The 16,695-nt window shown below is 26.2% G+C and overlaps 3 protein-coding genes across 11 annotated transcripts; 1 reads left to right on the top strand and 2 right to left on the bottom strand.

The window, feature by feature from the left end:
• Positions 1-2: 2 nt before the first annotated feature.
• LOC124432830 (39S ribosomal protein L48, mitochondrial) lies at positions 3-873 on the bottom strand. The gene is made up of 3 exons (XM_046982125.1): positions 680-873; positions 458-591; positions 3-371 (listed from the first exon to the last, which is right to left on the bottom strand). Exons 2-3 carry the CDS (start codon positions 589-591, stop codon positions 86-88), a joined length of 420 nt encoding a protein of 139 aa, XP_046838081.1. The 5' UTR covers positions 680-873; the 3' UTR covers positions 3-85.
• LOC124432829 (mitogen-activated protein kinase p38b-like) lies at positions 611-5,390 on the bottom strand. 4 transcript variants are annotated; one of them, XM_046982122.1, is made up of 12 exons: positions 5,055-5,390; positions 4,850-4,921; positions 4,112-4,241; positions 3,968-4,026; positions 3,739-3,880; positions 3,492-3,654; positions 3,348-3,419; positions 2,695-2,774; positions 1,988-2,066; positions 1,693-1,866; positions 887-1,614; positions 611-763 (listed from the first exon to the last, which is right to left on the bottom strand). In XM_046982122.1, exons 2-11 carry the CDS (start codon positions 4,888-4,890, stop codon positions 1,535-1,537), a joined length of 1,020 nt encoding a protein of 339 aa, XP_046838078.1. In that variant the 5' UTR covers positions 4,891-4,921; positions 5,055-5,390; the 3' UTR covers positions 611-763; positions 887-1,534. The 4 variants fall into 4 exon arrangements, with proteins under 4 accessions (XP_046838078.1, XP_046838079.1, XP_046838077.1 ...); XM_046982123.1 differs by having other exon boundaries at positions 5,299-5,332; XM_046982121.1 differs by lacking the exon at positions 2,695-2,774 and adding an exon at positions 2,279-2,358 and having other exon boundaries at positions 4,850-5,389.
• On the top strand, positions 4,538-15,756 carry LOC124432828. Of its 6 annotated transcripts, none has more exons than XM_046982113.1 (14): positions 4,538-4,560; positions 8,018-8,215; positions 8,354-8,722; positions 9,018-9,267; positions 9,405-9,556; positions 9,653-9,900; positions 10,006-10,176; positions 12,334-12,554; positions 12,681-12,755; positions 12,873-13,128; positions 13,271-13,408; positions 13,498-13,784; positions 13,894-13,986; positions 14,130-15,756. In XM_046982113.1, the coding sequence occupies exons 1-14, from the start codon at positions 4,553-4,555 to the stop codon at positions 14,241-14,243; spliced, it is 2,580 nt and encodes an 859-aa protein (XP_046838069.1). In that variant the 5' UTR covers positions 4,538-4,552; the 3' UTR covers positions 14,244-15,756. The 6 variants fall into 6 exon arrangements, with proteins under 6 accessions (XP_046838069.1, XP_046838075.1, XP_046838074.1 ...); XM_046982119.1 differs by lacking the exon at positions 4,538-4,560 and adding an exon at positions 6,100-6,129; XM_046982118.1 differs by lacking the exon at positions 4,538-4,560 and adding an exon at positions 6,430-6,484.
• The last annotated feature ends 939 nt before the right edge of the window (positions 15,757-16,695 follow it).

The following is a 16,695-nucleotide window of genomic DNA, read 5'->3' as shown; positions in this document are numbered from 1 at the left end:
TATACTTGTACTTATACATATTTAATATCATTACTAATATAAATTACAATGCTTTCAGAAATAATTCAACGTTGTGTATTATAATTTACTTTTTTTGTTTCATATCCTCTAACATTGTTCTCATATCTAATAATTGTTTATCAGGTATATAACGTTTTAATTCTATATCAGGATTGAAAATGGCCACATTTAATGTTACCCCTTCTGGTAAAGTAGTTTCTAATATTCTAATTAGTAAAGGACACTGCGTTGACGTAACATCTGCTAATTGTACATTCCTTTCATAAATATTAAGATTATATTCTGCGCTCACAACGGTACCTTTTGGTTTAAATCTTTGAATTTTTAATACTTTTGCAGGAAATGCCCAACTGAAAACGATATGGAGAAATCAAATAATATGAAAAGAAAAAAGAAACATATGTATTTTCAAATAGAAATTAATTCAGAATATTACCTATTATCTACATCAATGTCCATAGCTGTAGCGACTTTATGAATGAAACTTTGATAATGTTCTAATACAGGATAAACATATCCTGTAATCTGTATATTTAATATAGAATAAATTGGTACTTTTGGTTTTAACATCTACAACATGATATATATATATATATATATATGTATATAATCCACTATATATTATAAAAAACAAATATCACAAAATTGTCTATATAACCTCCAAATAATCAGGATCATACAAACTGTAACGTCTACATGACAATACATTCTTGACTAAAATGCCATTACAAAATGTTGTTGCCTAAAAATATTTGATTTTTATTAAAATATTTTTACTATATAATTGATAGATTTAGGTTATAATTTGTTATTACATATCATACACACATAAATATAATCTATAGTTAGAAATAATTTTATATACCTTTTTAATAATATTTAATGCCATTTTATATTAAATTTAACTTTTAAACTTATTTATTCATACATTCTATTAATTAAAATGACGGTCTTAATAGAGAAACTGAACGTGGTTAGTTTAGATTTATCTAAATTATATTACCAACTGTTGGGCAAGGTTATCATACAGCATCTTGTTTTTTCTTTCTTTATGTTGGCAATCATTCGTAATCTCGTCGATTTGTACGCGCGTAAATTTGAAGCATTAATAGTTACACAAGTATTATATACCTTTCTTTTTATTTGAAATAATATTCGATAAATTATTATTGCACCTATTAGGAATGAACTTTTATAATGCAATATTCCAGAAAGTATTAGTGTTTTTATCATCATTTAACTCTTAACTTAATAAAAATATACATTTTATCTTTAATACTTTGCATTATCTATGAATTATATACACGGATATTCTTTTATATATATATATACATATATATACATACATATATACATACATACATATATATATATATATATATATATATATATATATATATATATATACATATACACACATACATATATAAAGAATTACATATAATTTAAATTTTCGATATTAGTATTATCTTACAGTGTGCTTAAAATTGTATTATCCTATATTAGTCATATTCTACGTAGCTGCTTCAATTGTCGATGACAGCGCAGGTAATGTTTGAGGTACAAAATTGATCACTTCATGATAAACAAGCTCTACAAATTATAATGTTCTTGATAAATTAGTAAATATTATAACACGTAAAAGATATTCTTAGAAATGCATTATATTACCTTTCCACTTTTCAACAGGTAATTCCATATCTTCAAAACTTTGATCATACGGTAATGATACTGGTTCATCTGTTGGATCAGCATATTGTGCAAGATATGGATGGGCTAATGCTTGTTCCGCTGTAATTCTCCTTTCAGCATCTAATTCCAACATTAATTCAAGCAAATCTATTGCTGAAGACAAATGAATTATTATGATTAAAAACTTTCATCTGTATTAAATCAGACATAGATCAGTGCTAGCTTTGATAAAGTTAATTTTTTAAAACAAATACCATTTAGGTAAATATAATACCTAAGGGATTAGCCCCACGAAATACATCTTTAAAATTTTTCTTCTTCAATGGTGGTAAACTTTGTATATAGTTCCTGGCCTGGAAAAAAAATTTACTTCAATTACTACTTACTTAAAATCTGTTACATTGGTCCATATTTGAAATTAAAATCTAATAAATATCATTTAAAAATGATGAATAAAAATGATACATATATTGATATATTCATTTGTATTATAGATACTATAAAATTTTATAATACGTCCAAATATTATGATAAATTAATGATTACAAAGAATTCTTTAATTTACCTCTTGACTGGTAATTTTGTTCAAGGTTTCTTCTGTGGGCATACCACAGAGCACAAGAACTCGTGTTAAGTGGTCAATGTCTGCTTAGCGTTAAGGTAAGTTTGAAAGCATAATTTACTTGGGAAATATATTAATAAATTAGTTTCGCGTTCAATTAATTTCTACTTATAAACACATGCTAAAAAAGTTTCCTTAACAAAAAATTAGTTAGAAGCATGCAAATGGCATTATAATTTTGTCAGAAAAATTGCTTTTTTTTTTTTTTTTTCTTTTTTTATATTCACAGCATGATTTGGGAGTTTATATAAAATATAAATTGTCACAATTTGGGTGTTATACAATGATAGTAAGGCATATATTTAAAATGAGAAGTTTATACAAAAGTCCTTTAGTAAAGGAAGATGAAATCGACTTACCGATTCCGATGATATTTTTTGCATAAACTCATCGCGTGGTGTACCCAGAATTTCCATTATTAAATTCAGTTGATGAATATCTGCTCTTGCTAAGGTTCCACTAAATTTGTATTAAACTTACTTGAATAATAATAATGTTAGATTAAGCAGTTTAATAAAAATTTCTATAATTAATTCTTTTACATGTATATATAAATCAACGATTCCTTTGTATGAATCTTCGGTACTACGTTAAATGAGAAAAAAACATGAGAAAGGAAGATAGAAAAAGAATGTGTGTGTGTGTGTGTGTGTGTAAGAGAGAGAGAGAGAGAGAGAGAGAGAGAGAGAAAGAATCGAAGAAAAAATAATATACACTGGTATAGAAGCAAGTGCAGTATATTATTATTATTATTATTATTATATTGCGTCCAAATAAGCTACGTAGATCCTTAGCAAAAAGCATAGCTTATAGATTAGGCACATTGAAGCTAGATTATATATGAACGACATTAGATTGTAAATGACAACACAAAGACAATAATAAGGATATTTATAAAGGATATTGATGTTTGTTAGTCAAGGTGATTAAATATTGATATTGACAAAAAGCAAAATGTTATTTAAAATAAATATTATGTATGATAGAGTGAAAAATAATTTGAAAGGGATACGATCTGTTCCTGGAAATAATGTTCTTCCAGTAAGTAATTCTGCCATTATACATCCAACTGACCAAATATCAACTGTAAATTATAAAAATTATATTTATTTATAATGTTCATAGGGAAAGATATGACAAGTTTATTGAAACCAACCTGTTTGATTATAATGCATCCAGTTTAACATAATTTCGGGAGCCCTGTACCATCGGGTAGCAACATAACCTGTCATTTCATTCTCTGTAGGCCTAGCCAAACCAAAATCTAAAATCTTTAACTCACAATCTTCGTTTACAGCTATGTTTGATGGTTTCAAATCCTATAAAGGATAATTACTATATAATGTATATATCTTGAAAAAAGAAAAAAAAATAATCCATTCAATTAAATATAAAAATCTTACCCTATGAATAATACCAGCAGAATGTATATACTTTAAGCCTCGAAGGATTTGATATACAAGAAATTGTACATGATCGTCGGAAAGTTTTTGTGTTCTGACAATGTTATTGAGATCTGCTCCCATTAGATGTGTGACTAGGTAACTGCAAGAATATTTTCTTATTTAAATATTCAGATTTCATTTTTAAATTGTAAAACATTATTAACAATGGAAAAAAAAAAAAACTTACACGTGTTGGAAATCTTCTAACGATGAAGACGGATGGAACACATCTAATAGACCGATTACCTGTAAAATGGAATAATATTAATTTAAAAAAAAAAAAAAAAAAAAACATAAATACTTAAGTATGTAAATAAATTTTTTTACTTACATTTTCATGATTCATATGTTTTAACATTCGTAATTCTCTATATGTACGTTTTGCGTGCACAGCTGATTGAAAAGGCCTAGCTAATTTTTTTATAGCAACTTTCTGATTAGTCGTTGTATCTACTGCAGAACTGTAAATATAAAGGAAGAAAATTTAAGATCTAATTTAAGATTAAAATTTTTCAAGACGTTCATAATATACAAATGTTTTAAATAGATTTCTTCTGTATGTTTGGCCAAGTTTTGGATAAGTATTGTCAAATAATCTAATTATATTCAGCTTGCCACTAAAATAGAACATACGTGCGATGTTCTAAAATTATTAGTTTATTAGTTCTTTCTAAAATACTTTGAATACCAAAGCGAGAAAAAAAATTCTAACATTTAACACGTTTGTAGGAATGAAATTATAAAAAGAAAAGGAGTTAATGAAATACAAAGAATGTCAAGGTAAAGATTGATCCATTCTAATACATACATTATTGATATATTATCATTAATATTGAACGATATGAACAAAAAATTATTTATCAGAGAGAGAGAGAGAGAGAGAGAGAGAGAGTTTGAAAAAAAGGGAGAAAAAGAAAAAAAGAAAAAATTATTTTGTAATTACTCATGTTAATGATCATTCTATAATGACTTATCTATTCAGTCATTGTAACACACATATATATATATATATATATATATATACATGCACACATATACATATATGATTATTTCATTTTTGTTCGCTTACCAAACTTGACCATAAGCTCCCGAACCTACGGGAGTAAGCATTTGATATCGTTCTGGTACCTCCCATTCCGTCCTATTGATTTCAATTCTATGAAATTGTGGCATACTACAAGACTTTTTTTAACCAAACTTTCAAGTTTATGATAACACACGACGGATTATATCCACGCACCACCACTATAACTACTACTACTAATATTACTTACTATTACACGAGAAGAAAGTCAATAAGAATGAAGGAAAAGCTTGAAATAATGATACCAGTTAAAAGATTTAACATTCAAAGATAACCCGATCATTTCCAAATCATACTAACATTAAATGACGATTAATTTCACGATACTTGGAAAACATCGATGTGCGATCGATCGTAACATATCGATTCAATAGAAATTTTAATCTTAACATGTTAATTTCCACTCACACACATGTTATATATGTAATACGTACGCCGAATGCGAAAGGGGAAAGCTCTTTTAAAAGATCGATTAACGTGATCGTATATACATACATACAGGTTTAGGCTTATTTTCGTCAAAACGAAATAGAGAACTGGCCCCGGTTAATAGCCAATGACAAAAGAGATTTATTTACTAACCAATTACGAAGTCACAAAAGAAGTCGATGAATCACGATAGATTAGTGAAAACGTGAAACAATCGTTTCTCCCATATATTCATGCGAATCGACTAAAACTATATATCAATTTTTTTTTTTTTTATTACCGTCTCACCATAAACAATAACTAATATCAATAATTATTATAATTTCATTGATAGAAACAAATTTTGTCTATACGATTAATAATAAAATGTATAATAACATAAATTTCAAATGAACGTTAGGTTAAAACTTGACCTAGTTTCGAATTTATCCGTAAACGGCGCCACGATCGATTATTTCGTGCATACATACATTTCATCATATGTGTACCGTATATATGATTTTCAAAAATATATATTATTTTCTATTACTATCGCTATCGACAAACAATAATTATTGTCGATAATAATAAAGATAATAATAATTATTATTATAATTGATTGAGAGAAAAGTTTTTATCGATATGATTAATAAAACGTGAAAGAAACAAACGTTAAATTAAAATTTGATGTAGTTTGAAATTTGTCCGCTAACAACGCTACGATCGATCACTGCGTGCATAATACATATATATATATATATATATATATATATATATATATGTACATTTCATATACATATATCACAGATAGTCATTTGTTCGTTCATATCACATTAGTTGTTATTCATATGAGCAAAGTAAGAAGTCTCTCTCTGCATATTAATTATAACGAACGAGTTTAATGCATACATATAACCTTAACAATTATTTACAATTACTGTCTTTATTTTCTCTTGGAATATTCTATGTTTTCTTTCATATAACATTTAATGTAATACGCCGATTATTTACGTATTTAACGGACACATGAGTCATATATGGGGATTTTTTATACAAAATTTACGTCATACTCCTTGTGCGACAGTTTTATCTCTTCCTTCCCCCACCATCCTTCTTTATAGACCCACTCTTACAAAATATGCGATGCGCGCGCATACACATGCATGAGAAAGAGAGAGAGTGAGAGAGAAAGAGTTTGTCAGTTTTTCATGCGTAATTATTCTGTATCAAACGTTTATAAATAAAACAGAGAAAAGGAAATCTCTAGTCTAATAGTTTTAATTTATATATATTTGTATATATATATATATGTTTGTGTATGTGTGTGTGTGTGCGTGTGTGCATGTGTATATAAATATATATAATTAACAGTGTGTGCGTGTACGTTCGATATCAATGAAGTAATTGTGTAAAATGAACCGCGAATTTTAGTTTTTCTTTTTTATATATAAATATATATGTGTGTGTGTGTTTATATATATATATATTTCTTTTCTTTTTTAATAAAGAAGAAGTTATGTTCGATTGTAAGTAATTATATTATATTAGATTTTTTATATGATATTAGATTCGTTTGAAAATAATTAGAATTTCATAGAAAAGATCTAACCAATATATATATATATATAATTGTTATATTTATTTACGAGATGGCGTTTGTAGTTGCTATCATCGGTAATCAGTTTTTAACGGATTAAACTTTTTAATAATACGGCTTATCATGCGAAGATCATGCATGCGATACGTACGTATATACCTTAGTATGCGGGAATAAAAGAATCAAGTGGATTAGAATTTTTTTCTTCTCTTTTTTTTTTTTTTTTTAAGAAATATCATAGTAATAGGACAGATACTGTTAATTTCTCACATCTAACGGAAAGTTCCCAGGAAATAATGTATTGAGAGTTTTATTAGTTCTTTTTCTTTTTTCTTCATTCGAAGGTTTTTTTTCTTTTTTTCTTCTTTTTTTATTCATATCGTAGAATGAAAGAAAAAAAAAGAAAAAAGAAGGAAAAGTAGTTCCGAAATTTTAATCTAATATATATAAACGTAATGTGACGTTATGCAATATTGTACATTTCTTTCTTATATTCGTCGTCGTAATATTTTTTTAACTAATGATAATTCAAGACAAATAGAATATTTTAAAGAATATTTTCATCAATGATCATACATAAATATATATATATATATATATATATATATATATATATATGTATATTTACAATAATTGTTGTTTCATTTTACATATACCATGTGTAAAAGAAAGTTTTGAATTAAAAGTTTCAGATTTTTATATTGAATTGATTACATTTTTAATGAATTAATTGTCTATACTTGTTGTATCACTTGAAATGAATTTTTATTTATAGAGATTTTCTGAAAATTTCATTTCTGTATCATAATAAGTAAGAAAAGAGATAGAGAGATAGTGAGAAAGAGAGAGAGAGAGAGAGAGAGAGACAGAACTAGAAATAGGAATTCAGTGAGAGGGCTGTTTTCCCATCTTAGTGGAGGGGACTATTTTTAGCTATACTTGGACATATGTTTCTGTTAATTCAAGCCAAAGATTTTTGGTCTACTCTGAGTGTGCCTTTAGTACAGTACAGTACAGTACAGTACAGTACAGTACAGTAAAGTATACTGTAACTGTATATTTAATTTTAATTATTATTTAAAGAAAATATTAAATTATTATTATCATTTGTCATTTATGTAAATAGATTATTACTCATAACTTGGCAGGAAAATGGAAAGTGAACAGCATCATTATGAATTACGGAGTAGAAGCAGATCTCGTTCCCATACACCATTGGTTCCAAATCGTGTTTTATTGGATACAGAACAAGCGGAACATCATTATGACTTGAGAAGTAAGAGTAGAGAAAGATCGCATACTCCTGCAGAGGCTACAAGCTCTAGAAGATCTGGTAGTAGATCGATGTACGATTTAAATATATATATACATATATATATATATTTATATATTTTATTTTTTTTTTTATAACAATCGATAAATAGGACAACTTGTATTTAGACGAATGATATTGTATTATTTTTTTCCTATTATTACAATTTTAGGCCAAGTAGTGCCAGCAAAACGCGCGATCAAAATATGCAGGCAATAATTGAAAATGTACAAGAACCTGTATCAGAAATTATTGTATCTGAAAGTCAAAGTAAACAATCTGATAGTTCTGTGTCTGTGGCATCTAAAAAGGTAGAAAGACGATCTGAACGCCAGAGAGCTAAACGACAAATATTTGTTAATGGACAAGATGACACCAAAGAAGAAACAAATTATAATGTGCCCGAACAAGTACGTAAAAGTTTAACACCACATAGAGTACTCACCAGTGATTATTCTTCGGAGGAAGGAGAAAGAGAAGATTTACCAAGTAGACCAGGATCTGCCTATGAAATATACAAACAAGCCGGGGAATGGTGGAAGTAAGTCAAGTTTTAAAGTTACATTTTTGTTTTGATCTTATGTATGTTTGTTTACGTCTATAATTAAGAAGGATAATAAACATGTTTGTATACAAATATTTTCTCATATTAAGAATATATATCATCAGAAAAAGGGGAAAACAAAAGAAAAAAGAGAAGTTAATAATATCGTTAAATTGAAATTGTCCTCTAAGATTTGAGAAAAGAAACAAATTTGTATTTGTAAACTTTCTTAATTTAACAATTTCATCCATATTCTTTCAAAGAATGATATTTATTTTTCTTGTTATTTCAGCAAATTTCCAAAAACAGATTATACGTATTCGCAAAAGTCACAATGTCGTTATGAGATAGCACCAGGTATACTTGCAATGCCTAATATGTCCAGACGTTCAATACATTCAGATGGCAGTAATAATATAGGTAATACAATATCAACCAATCAGGAAAGTTTGAGGCAATCATCATTAACTACATCTGAAAGTGGATTAGGTGACACTTTAGATTCTTCTGGTCTTAAAGATACAGTCGACCAAAACCTCATAGTAAGTTTGATGATATAATGTTGTCTAAATATCAATCTATAATATCGTTTAATATCAAATCTAGAAAATATATCTAATGTATCGTTATTTTCTTCTTTTTTTTTTTTTTTTTTTTTTTTTTTTTTAATGTAACACAGCCTATAGGTGATTTATCTGCTTCATCACACACCAGTGTTTCTAATTTTGCAACGAGATCGACAATGTTCAAAAAAACACATATCGAACAATACACAATGCATAGAGAAATAATTTATACAAAACCTGTAGATTCTTTAAATGTCCGACAAAGGTTTGTAATTGATTTTAAATATATATAAAATTATATGTTATATTTATTTTAATTATTTAACTGATATTTATATTTAAGAAATATTATTTTAATTAGGTACCCATTATGGGGAAAGACATCTATAGATTATGATGATACTCATAAATATGATTCTGATACGGAGTTAAATGAAATAATGCCTTCAACCTCAATAGAAAATACTCAAAGATGGAAGGTCACGCAACAATTTTTAAGATTTAATACAATTATCGTAGCTTGGTTTCTTAAATCGCTTGAATTTCTCAAACTTAGAACGTCAAGAAAAAGAGAATATTATACTCATCATGAACGTATTCGTTATAATGGTATCGTTATTCCTCAATTAATTAAATATATTATATATATATATATATATATATATATATGAAATGGAATAGATTAAATCAACAGTATCTTCGATTTATATTTAGAATCATATTGGAGCAGGCCATGGTGGTTTATTGCGCGGTCTATTTACTTAGTTTTAATCAAACTACTTTGGTTTGATTGTTGGACATTGAGCAGATTTTCAGGTATAAGGAAACGCATATTTGGATCCAAAGTTGTATGGATTTCCATAATTCCATTACTTCTTTTGGTTGGTGAGTCCTTTTTTTTTTTTTTATTATTATTAATTATAATTACGTTTTGTTTTCGAAGACCTTCATTTAAAATTTTAATATTACGTAAAACATTAATATTCTTTCGATTATCCAAAACTAATAGTTTTTTCATTAGCGTCTTTCATGGATGAACACCAGAAAGACAGGTAAACCTAGACTGGCCTGCCTCTTCGTTTTGTTGCAGGTGCTTACTTCATGTTAAAGCATTCCTTTATCTGCCTGGACTATCTACAAAATATTCACTATGGTGTCACCGAGACGATTTATTATATTTTTGATGAAATTGCCAAGCTAATATTATCTATATATGAGTTCTTTTCAAAATATTTTACATTCGTTACATATTATTTCGTGGAACATGTATCTAATTTGAACGTGTCTTTGTCACAAGTACCTAGCACTATTTGGGATTTGATTTGGTGATTAACTGAAAGTTACATCATTCACATAAAAAAAAAAGAAAAAGAAAAAAAAAACTAGGGCCTCTTGGGCACTACCGTCGATGTATAACATTTTAAATTTAACAAAAAAATATTTGATAGCTTGAGATTTGCCACAATATATCTTTGCATTTTTTATATCAATTTAAAATTGCAATGAGTATAATTACATGTGGTACGAAAATTCTTTGTAAAATTATTGTTTGGACAAATTTATTTATTCATTTATTTATTTATTTATTTTTTTTTTTTTTTTTTTTTTTGGACAATAAATTAATGGTTTTACGATTGTCATTTTGAAAAGCTTTAAGCAGACGCTTTTTGTGATGATGATTGTATAAACCGTTCCGACGTTGCGGTTGTGCCTAAAAATGGTTTGTTAGTAATATTAGTTACGTACACAAGTTTAAATCTATTGTTACTTATTTCTTTATGTAACTTACCAGTTGTTTTTTCTTTTTTAATATTTGCTTGCTTGTAAGCCATGTGTTTGCCCAACAATATTTATTTATTAACATTTTCTGAATGTTTGAAATATTATTTTATATTTATCTTATATCTATATTATATTTCTACTTTTAAAAGTATAATGTATATTCTATATTTTTTATTTTTTGTTGTTTTCTGTTTTCTTTTTATTATTTTTTTTTTTTTTGCATAATATTCTATGTGTTATTTGTTGCTTATATACTTCTAAAGTATACTTTGAATAATCTTTCCATCGATTACTTTATTTCTTTATTCTTGAATTTATTTAATCGTGTTTGTTACAAATTTATGTATTTAAAAAAAAAAAAATTATTATCGATATGTGCGTCTATAAAATAGAACACTTAATTTATTAATATATTTTATATATATATATATATATATATATATATATATATATATATATATATGCATTTTCTTGCTATCCTCAATTTTGTTAATTGAGATCTATTAATATCTATAAATGTTGCTTTTATTTGATTTTTCATCTTTAATTGTTTGATCAATTTTAAAGATTTATTTTTATGCTGATGCAAAAATAATGATTATTATATCTTTATAATTATCTTATTATTTTTGTATTAATTAAGCAAAAGTAATAATATTGACTTTCAGTTAATCATATTGTAAATAGTCTTATTTCTTACATGATTCTTTTATGAAGTCTCTATGTAAGCACGTTCATACGTTCATAAATTATTTTTTCCATGTAATATAACAGTGGTCACAATAAATAAATGAGTTTTGTATAGAGTGAGATAACGTCATGGTGTCACTTATAAGTGTTCTTTTAAAATTTGTAAAAAGAGAAAAATTACATATGTGATGGGAGAAGGATAGAAGGAGGATAATTCAACTGGTGATAAGGCGGAATTTCTTACAATTAGCCTCAACAACTTGGGGAATGCAAGCGATCAATCATCAGATTGGTGAGTTCCTTCGTCTATCCTTCTCTCAGTTACCGTATTGGATTATGCATCAGTTTTTATTTTATTGATTTCTTTTTCTTTTTTTTTCCTTCCTCTTTTTAAATAATTGCTGTATCTCATACAAAATTAATATGCAAAGATATCAAATTGTATATATCAAATTTATTTTCTTCTTACCTTTGATACCAATACTGTAACTAGAGAATGAAGTAATAATCGTCAAATATTAAATTATTTGTTTTTAGGAAATTTTATCGTTATCATAAACATTATTGCAGGTTATTGGACTATGCCGTATGTTCAATCATTCCTTTCTATTCTCGAAGTTCAAACGGCAAGTGACAATGAAATAAATACAATATTAGAAAATGTACAAAGGCTAAAGGAAAAGAGTGCACAAAATGATGAGTATTCGACTAGGGACTATAATTTAAAAGTAATAATCAATAGATTAAACAACAGGATTACTGAACTGGAAGAGAAAGATTCTTATCAAACTGTAAATATATTTTTGCTTTTAATCATTTATGAAAATGAATGTTAAATTATTTCAACTTGTGTATATGTGTATATATATATATATATATATATATATATATATACATGTATATATCTATATGTTTAGGAGTACCTAATAAACATTAGTCAGATGTTGCAAAATCCAAAGGAAAATGAAATTGATGTTTGGCAGAAAGTTAATGTAAGTGAACGATAATGTCGTTAAATATATGTATCGTGTAACTAAAATTTTTATTTTTTTTTTATTTTTATTTTATTTTATTTTATTTTTTTATTTTTTTATTTTTTATTTTTTTAGGGGAAAATAATGGATATAGAAGATAGATTAAATAATCTTAAAACCGATACCAGTAATGTAGTTGTGGAACTTCAAACTTTGCGTGAACTTTATTCGCAGTTAAAAGTTTGCTGTGATACAAATAAACAGTTTCTTGTACCTGAAACTTTACACAAAGAGATTGATAATATCTTAGGAGAATATTTTGGGAGTACTGTCTCTAAAAAGGATTTATCATTGATCATTGAAAAATTAAAGAAATTGTCTATGAATGGAGGTTTGTTAATAAACATTATTCCTTTTGTATATATATATATATATATATATGTGTGTGTGTGTGTGTGTGTGTGTGTGTGTGTGTGTGTGTGTGTGTGTGCATGTGTGTCATTGTTAACACAATTTGTACAACATGATTATAGATGTTTCAACTGGTGCTAATTATATCATTAAGGAAGATGGTGCATTAGATGAGAGAATTCTCAAAATAATAAATGATAGATTAAAGATATACGATGCTGATAAAACTGGACGTGTAGATTATGCTTTAGAGACGGCAGGTGAAGTTAATTATTGTAAAATAAAATAATATTTCCATTATATCGATCTTTATAATAATCAAATATATATATATATATATTATTTTTAGGAGGAGAAATTATCAGTACACGGTGTACTCAAACGTATGGTGTAAAGTCAAGGGTTTTAAAGCTTTTAGGTCTTACAATTTATTCTGAAAATAATAATCCTCGAACAGTGATACAAAGAAATCCTATACAACCTGGTGCTTGTTGGCCTTTTCAAGGTTTTCCAGGATATTTGTTGATAAAATTACGAAACTTTATTTATGTAACTGGCTTTACCATTGAGCATGTAGCTAAAACTATATTACCAAGTGAGAAAATGGAAAGTGCACCGCGTAAATTCAATGTTTGGGTAACGCATTTATTTTATGTTTACCTCTCTCTCTCTCACTCTTTCTCTTTCATATAACATATTTTTTATATAACATATATTTATTCGCTCATACGATCATATCTCATAGGGTTTAATCGATCAAAATGATCCTGAGCCAGTTATGTTTGGTGATTATGAATTCACAGACTCCGACGAGAACTTGCAATATTTCTCTGTACAGGTAAGTTGAGATTTGAAAACAAAACAAAACAAAAATATCTGAGATTTTTCATGTATTACGTACATTCATTTCTTTTTCTCTCTTCTTTTTTTTATTCTTTTTTTTTTTCTTTTTTTTTTTTTTTTTTGTTTTTTTTTTCACAGAATACACAGATAGTAAAACCATACGAGTACGTAGAGTTAAGAATTCATAGCAATCACGGAGAACTGGAATACACGTGCTTATATAGATTTCGTGTTCATGGTAAACCTGCATGAGTATGTAAAGTTACAAAAAAAAAAAAAAAGAAAAAAAAAATTATATAAAATTTAATCATCCTCATTTCGTAAAACATCTTTACGATCTAACGATATATCAACGGTAGAAGGTGTGATAGATAATTCAGACTTGACTCGTGCCTTTTTATAATAAAAAAAAAAAAAAAAGAAAAAAAAAGACTAACAATCTATTAGAAGGAAAGAATTAGAAGAAAAAGAAAGAAACCTTCCACAAATATCATATATATATATATATATATATACATATATATATTAGTCTATTGCATTAGGAATACACAATGAGAGAACGATTGGTCATTAATGAAAATAATTGTCAAGTATATTATAAATATATATATATATATATAAATAATCATTTTTTTATACGTCAAAGAAGGTCTGTTCCCGTGACACACAGTACTGCAATAAGAAAATTTCGAATGTTATTTTTTATTATGATCTTTTTCATTTTCATTTTTTTTTCTTATTTTTTTTTTTTTTTTTTTTTGAATTGGTGTATATAGAAATAAAATGAAGAACGTTCCAATTAGCATAGTACATAAGAATTTAGATCTCTCTTACTACGTGTGTTCATATAAAGAAGAAAAAAAAAGAAAAAGAAAAGAAAAAAGAATGTAGCACAGATTCGTGACACTTAGTCAAGTCAATTCTCTTAATTCATTTTTCTTCTCTTTCTATGATTCTAGTTCTTTACTTTGTAATTAATGACTTTTAAAAATGCAACACAGTTCATTATCACACATCTAAAAAAAAAAAAAAAAAAAAAAAAAGCCTAATAAATCATAATATTATAATAAGATGAAACAATCTCTCTATCTCTATCTATCTATTTATTCCATCTAATCACTCTGTCTATGTTTTCTGGAAAAAGAAAAAGAAAACAAAAAAAGAAACATGTTTTAAATTAATATAAAAAAAAAAAAAAAAAAAAAAAAAAAAACAAAAAAAAAAAAACAAAAACAAAAAAAAAGTTAAATTATTTTTGTAAAAGAAAATTATAGATAGAACAGTTCGAACGATTTTTACATGCCGATGATTTCGATTTCGATAAAAGTTTATATATAATAAAATAATGTTCGAAAGTTACCTAAAGCCAAGAGAGATATCGTAAATCTTTGCAATAGACATTTATATATCAGTACAAACTATAAAAGAAAATGAACATCTAAAGGGGAAAAAAAGAAAAAAAAAGAAAAATAAATAAATAAATAAAGAAAAGAAAAAAAAAAGGATACGTACTCTTACAACATTCTTTTAATAATCCTTTCAAAAAATACATAATAAAAACGCGTTTGGTTTATCAGCGAGTTCAATTAATTAATATGAATTATGTTTAAATAGAAATTTAATGTATCATAATATTAACACATATGACAGTGCACAATGTTACCATCTTGTATACATTTGTAATTATTTTTAAAGTGAACAAAAAGAAAGAAAGAAAGAAAGAAAGAAAGAAAAAATAAATAAATAAAAGAAAAGAAAAAAAAAATAAACAACTGATTATAATATGTAATAAGAAAATAATTGTAATTAATAGAGATTATGTAAACTTCCTATCTTTTTTTAATCAATTTGGACTTGCCCTTATGAACATTATACAAACATTTTTATCGATATTCTGTTGTAATAAATAATTATTTCACATTTCGATTCATATATATATATATATATATATATATATATATACATATATAGGTCGTATTAATCCAATTGTTTTTTTTTGCTTTTTTTTTTTTTTTAAAGGGCATGGAGTACTTAATATATTATTTGGTTTTGACAATTAACGAATAATTTTCAAATTGAATTAGAAAGATCGGAAGTGTTCTTCTTTTTTTTTTTTTTCTTTTTCTTTTTTTTGCTATTGTAACATACGATAACTGTGTATGCCCGTATAAAAGTTTTTTTTTTGAGATTAAATATTTAATAACTTTTGTGAGTGAAAATAAAGTGAAAGAAAAAATAATAAAAATTAAAGTTATAAACAGAAAGACGTACTTATTGTTATGAATAAAAACGTTACTTCATATACGAGTCGGTGATTAATGAAAACGATGCTCTGAGAGTCAAAAATTTATTTAAAAAAAAAAAAAAAAAAAATAAAAAGAAAAAAGAAAGTGAAAGTAAAAAGACAGACATTAATTCGTTTGTGCGTTATTCGTATAATTGGACCATTGCCCATTAACGCAATAAATTAATTATTTCTCTGTTTTTTATGTTATATTTTTGATTTAAAAAACCATCCATTTTCGGATAATTGTCGGCTCGGATATTGCATTTTAATTTCTTAAATTAACTTAACGGGAATAAAGAGGGTAGGTATATATATATATATGTATGTATGTATTGTATAGAAAAATAAAAAGACGGTCATCATTTTGGACTGATACGTTTATTAACGCGAAACAAGTATAGTTTGTAGATATACTCG

Source organism: Vespa crabro, chromosome 1, assembly GCF_910589235.1.
Source record: "Vespa crabro chromosome 1, iyVesCrab1.2, whole genome shotgun sequence".
Lineage (NCBI taxonomy): Eukaryota > Metazoa > Arthropoda > Insecta > Hymenoptera > Vespidae > Vespa > Vespa crabro.
This window is presented reverse-complemented; position numbering and strand designations above follow the sequence as displayed.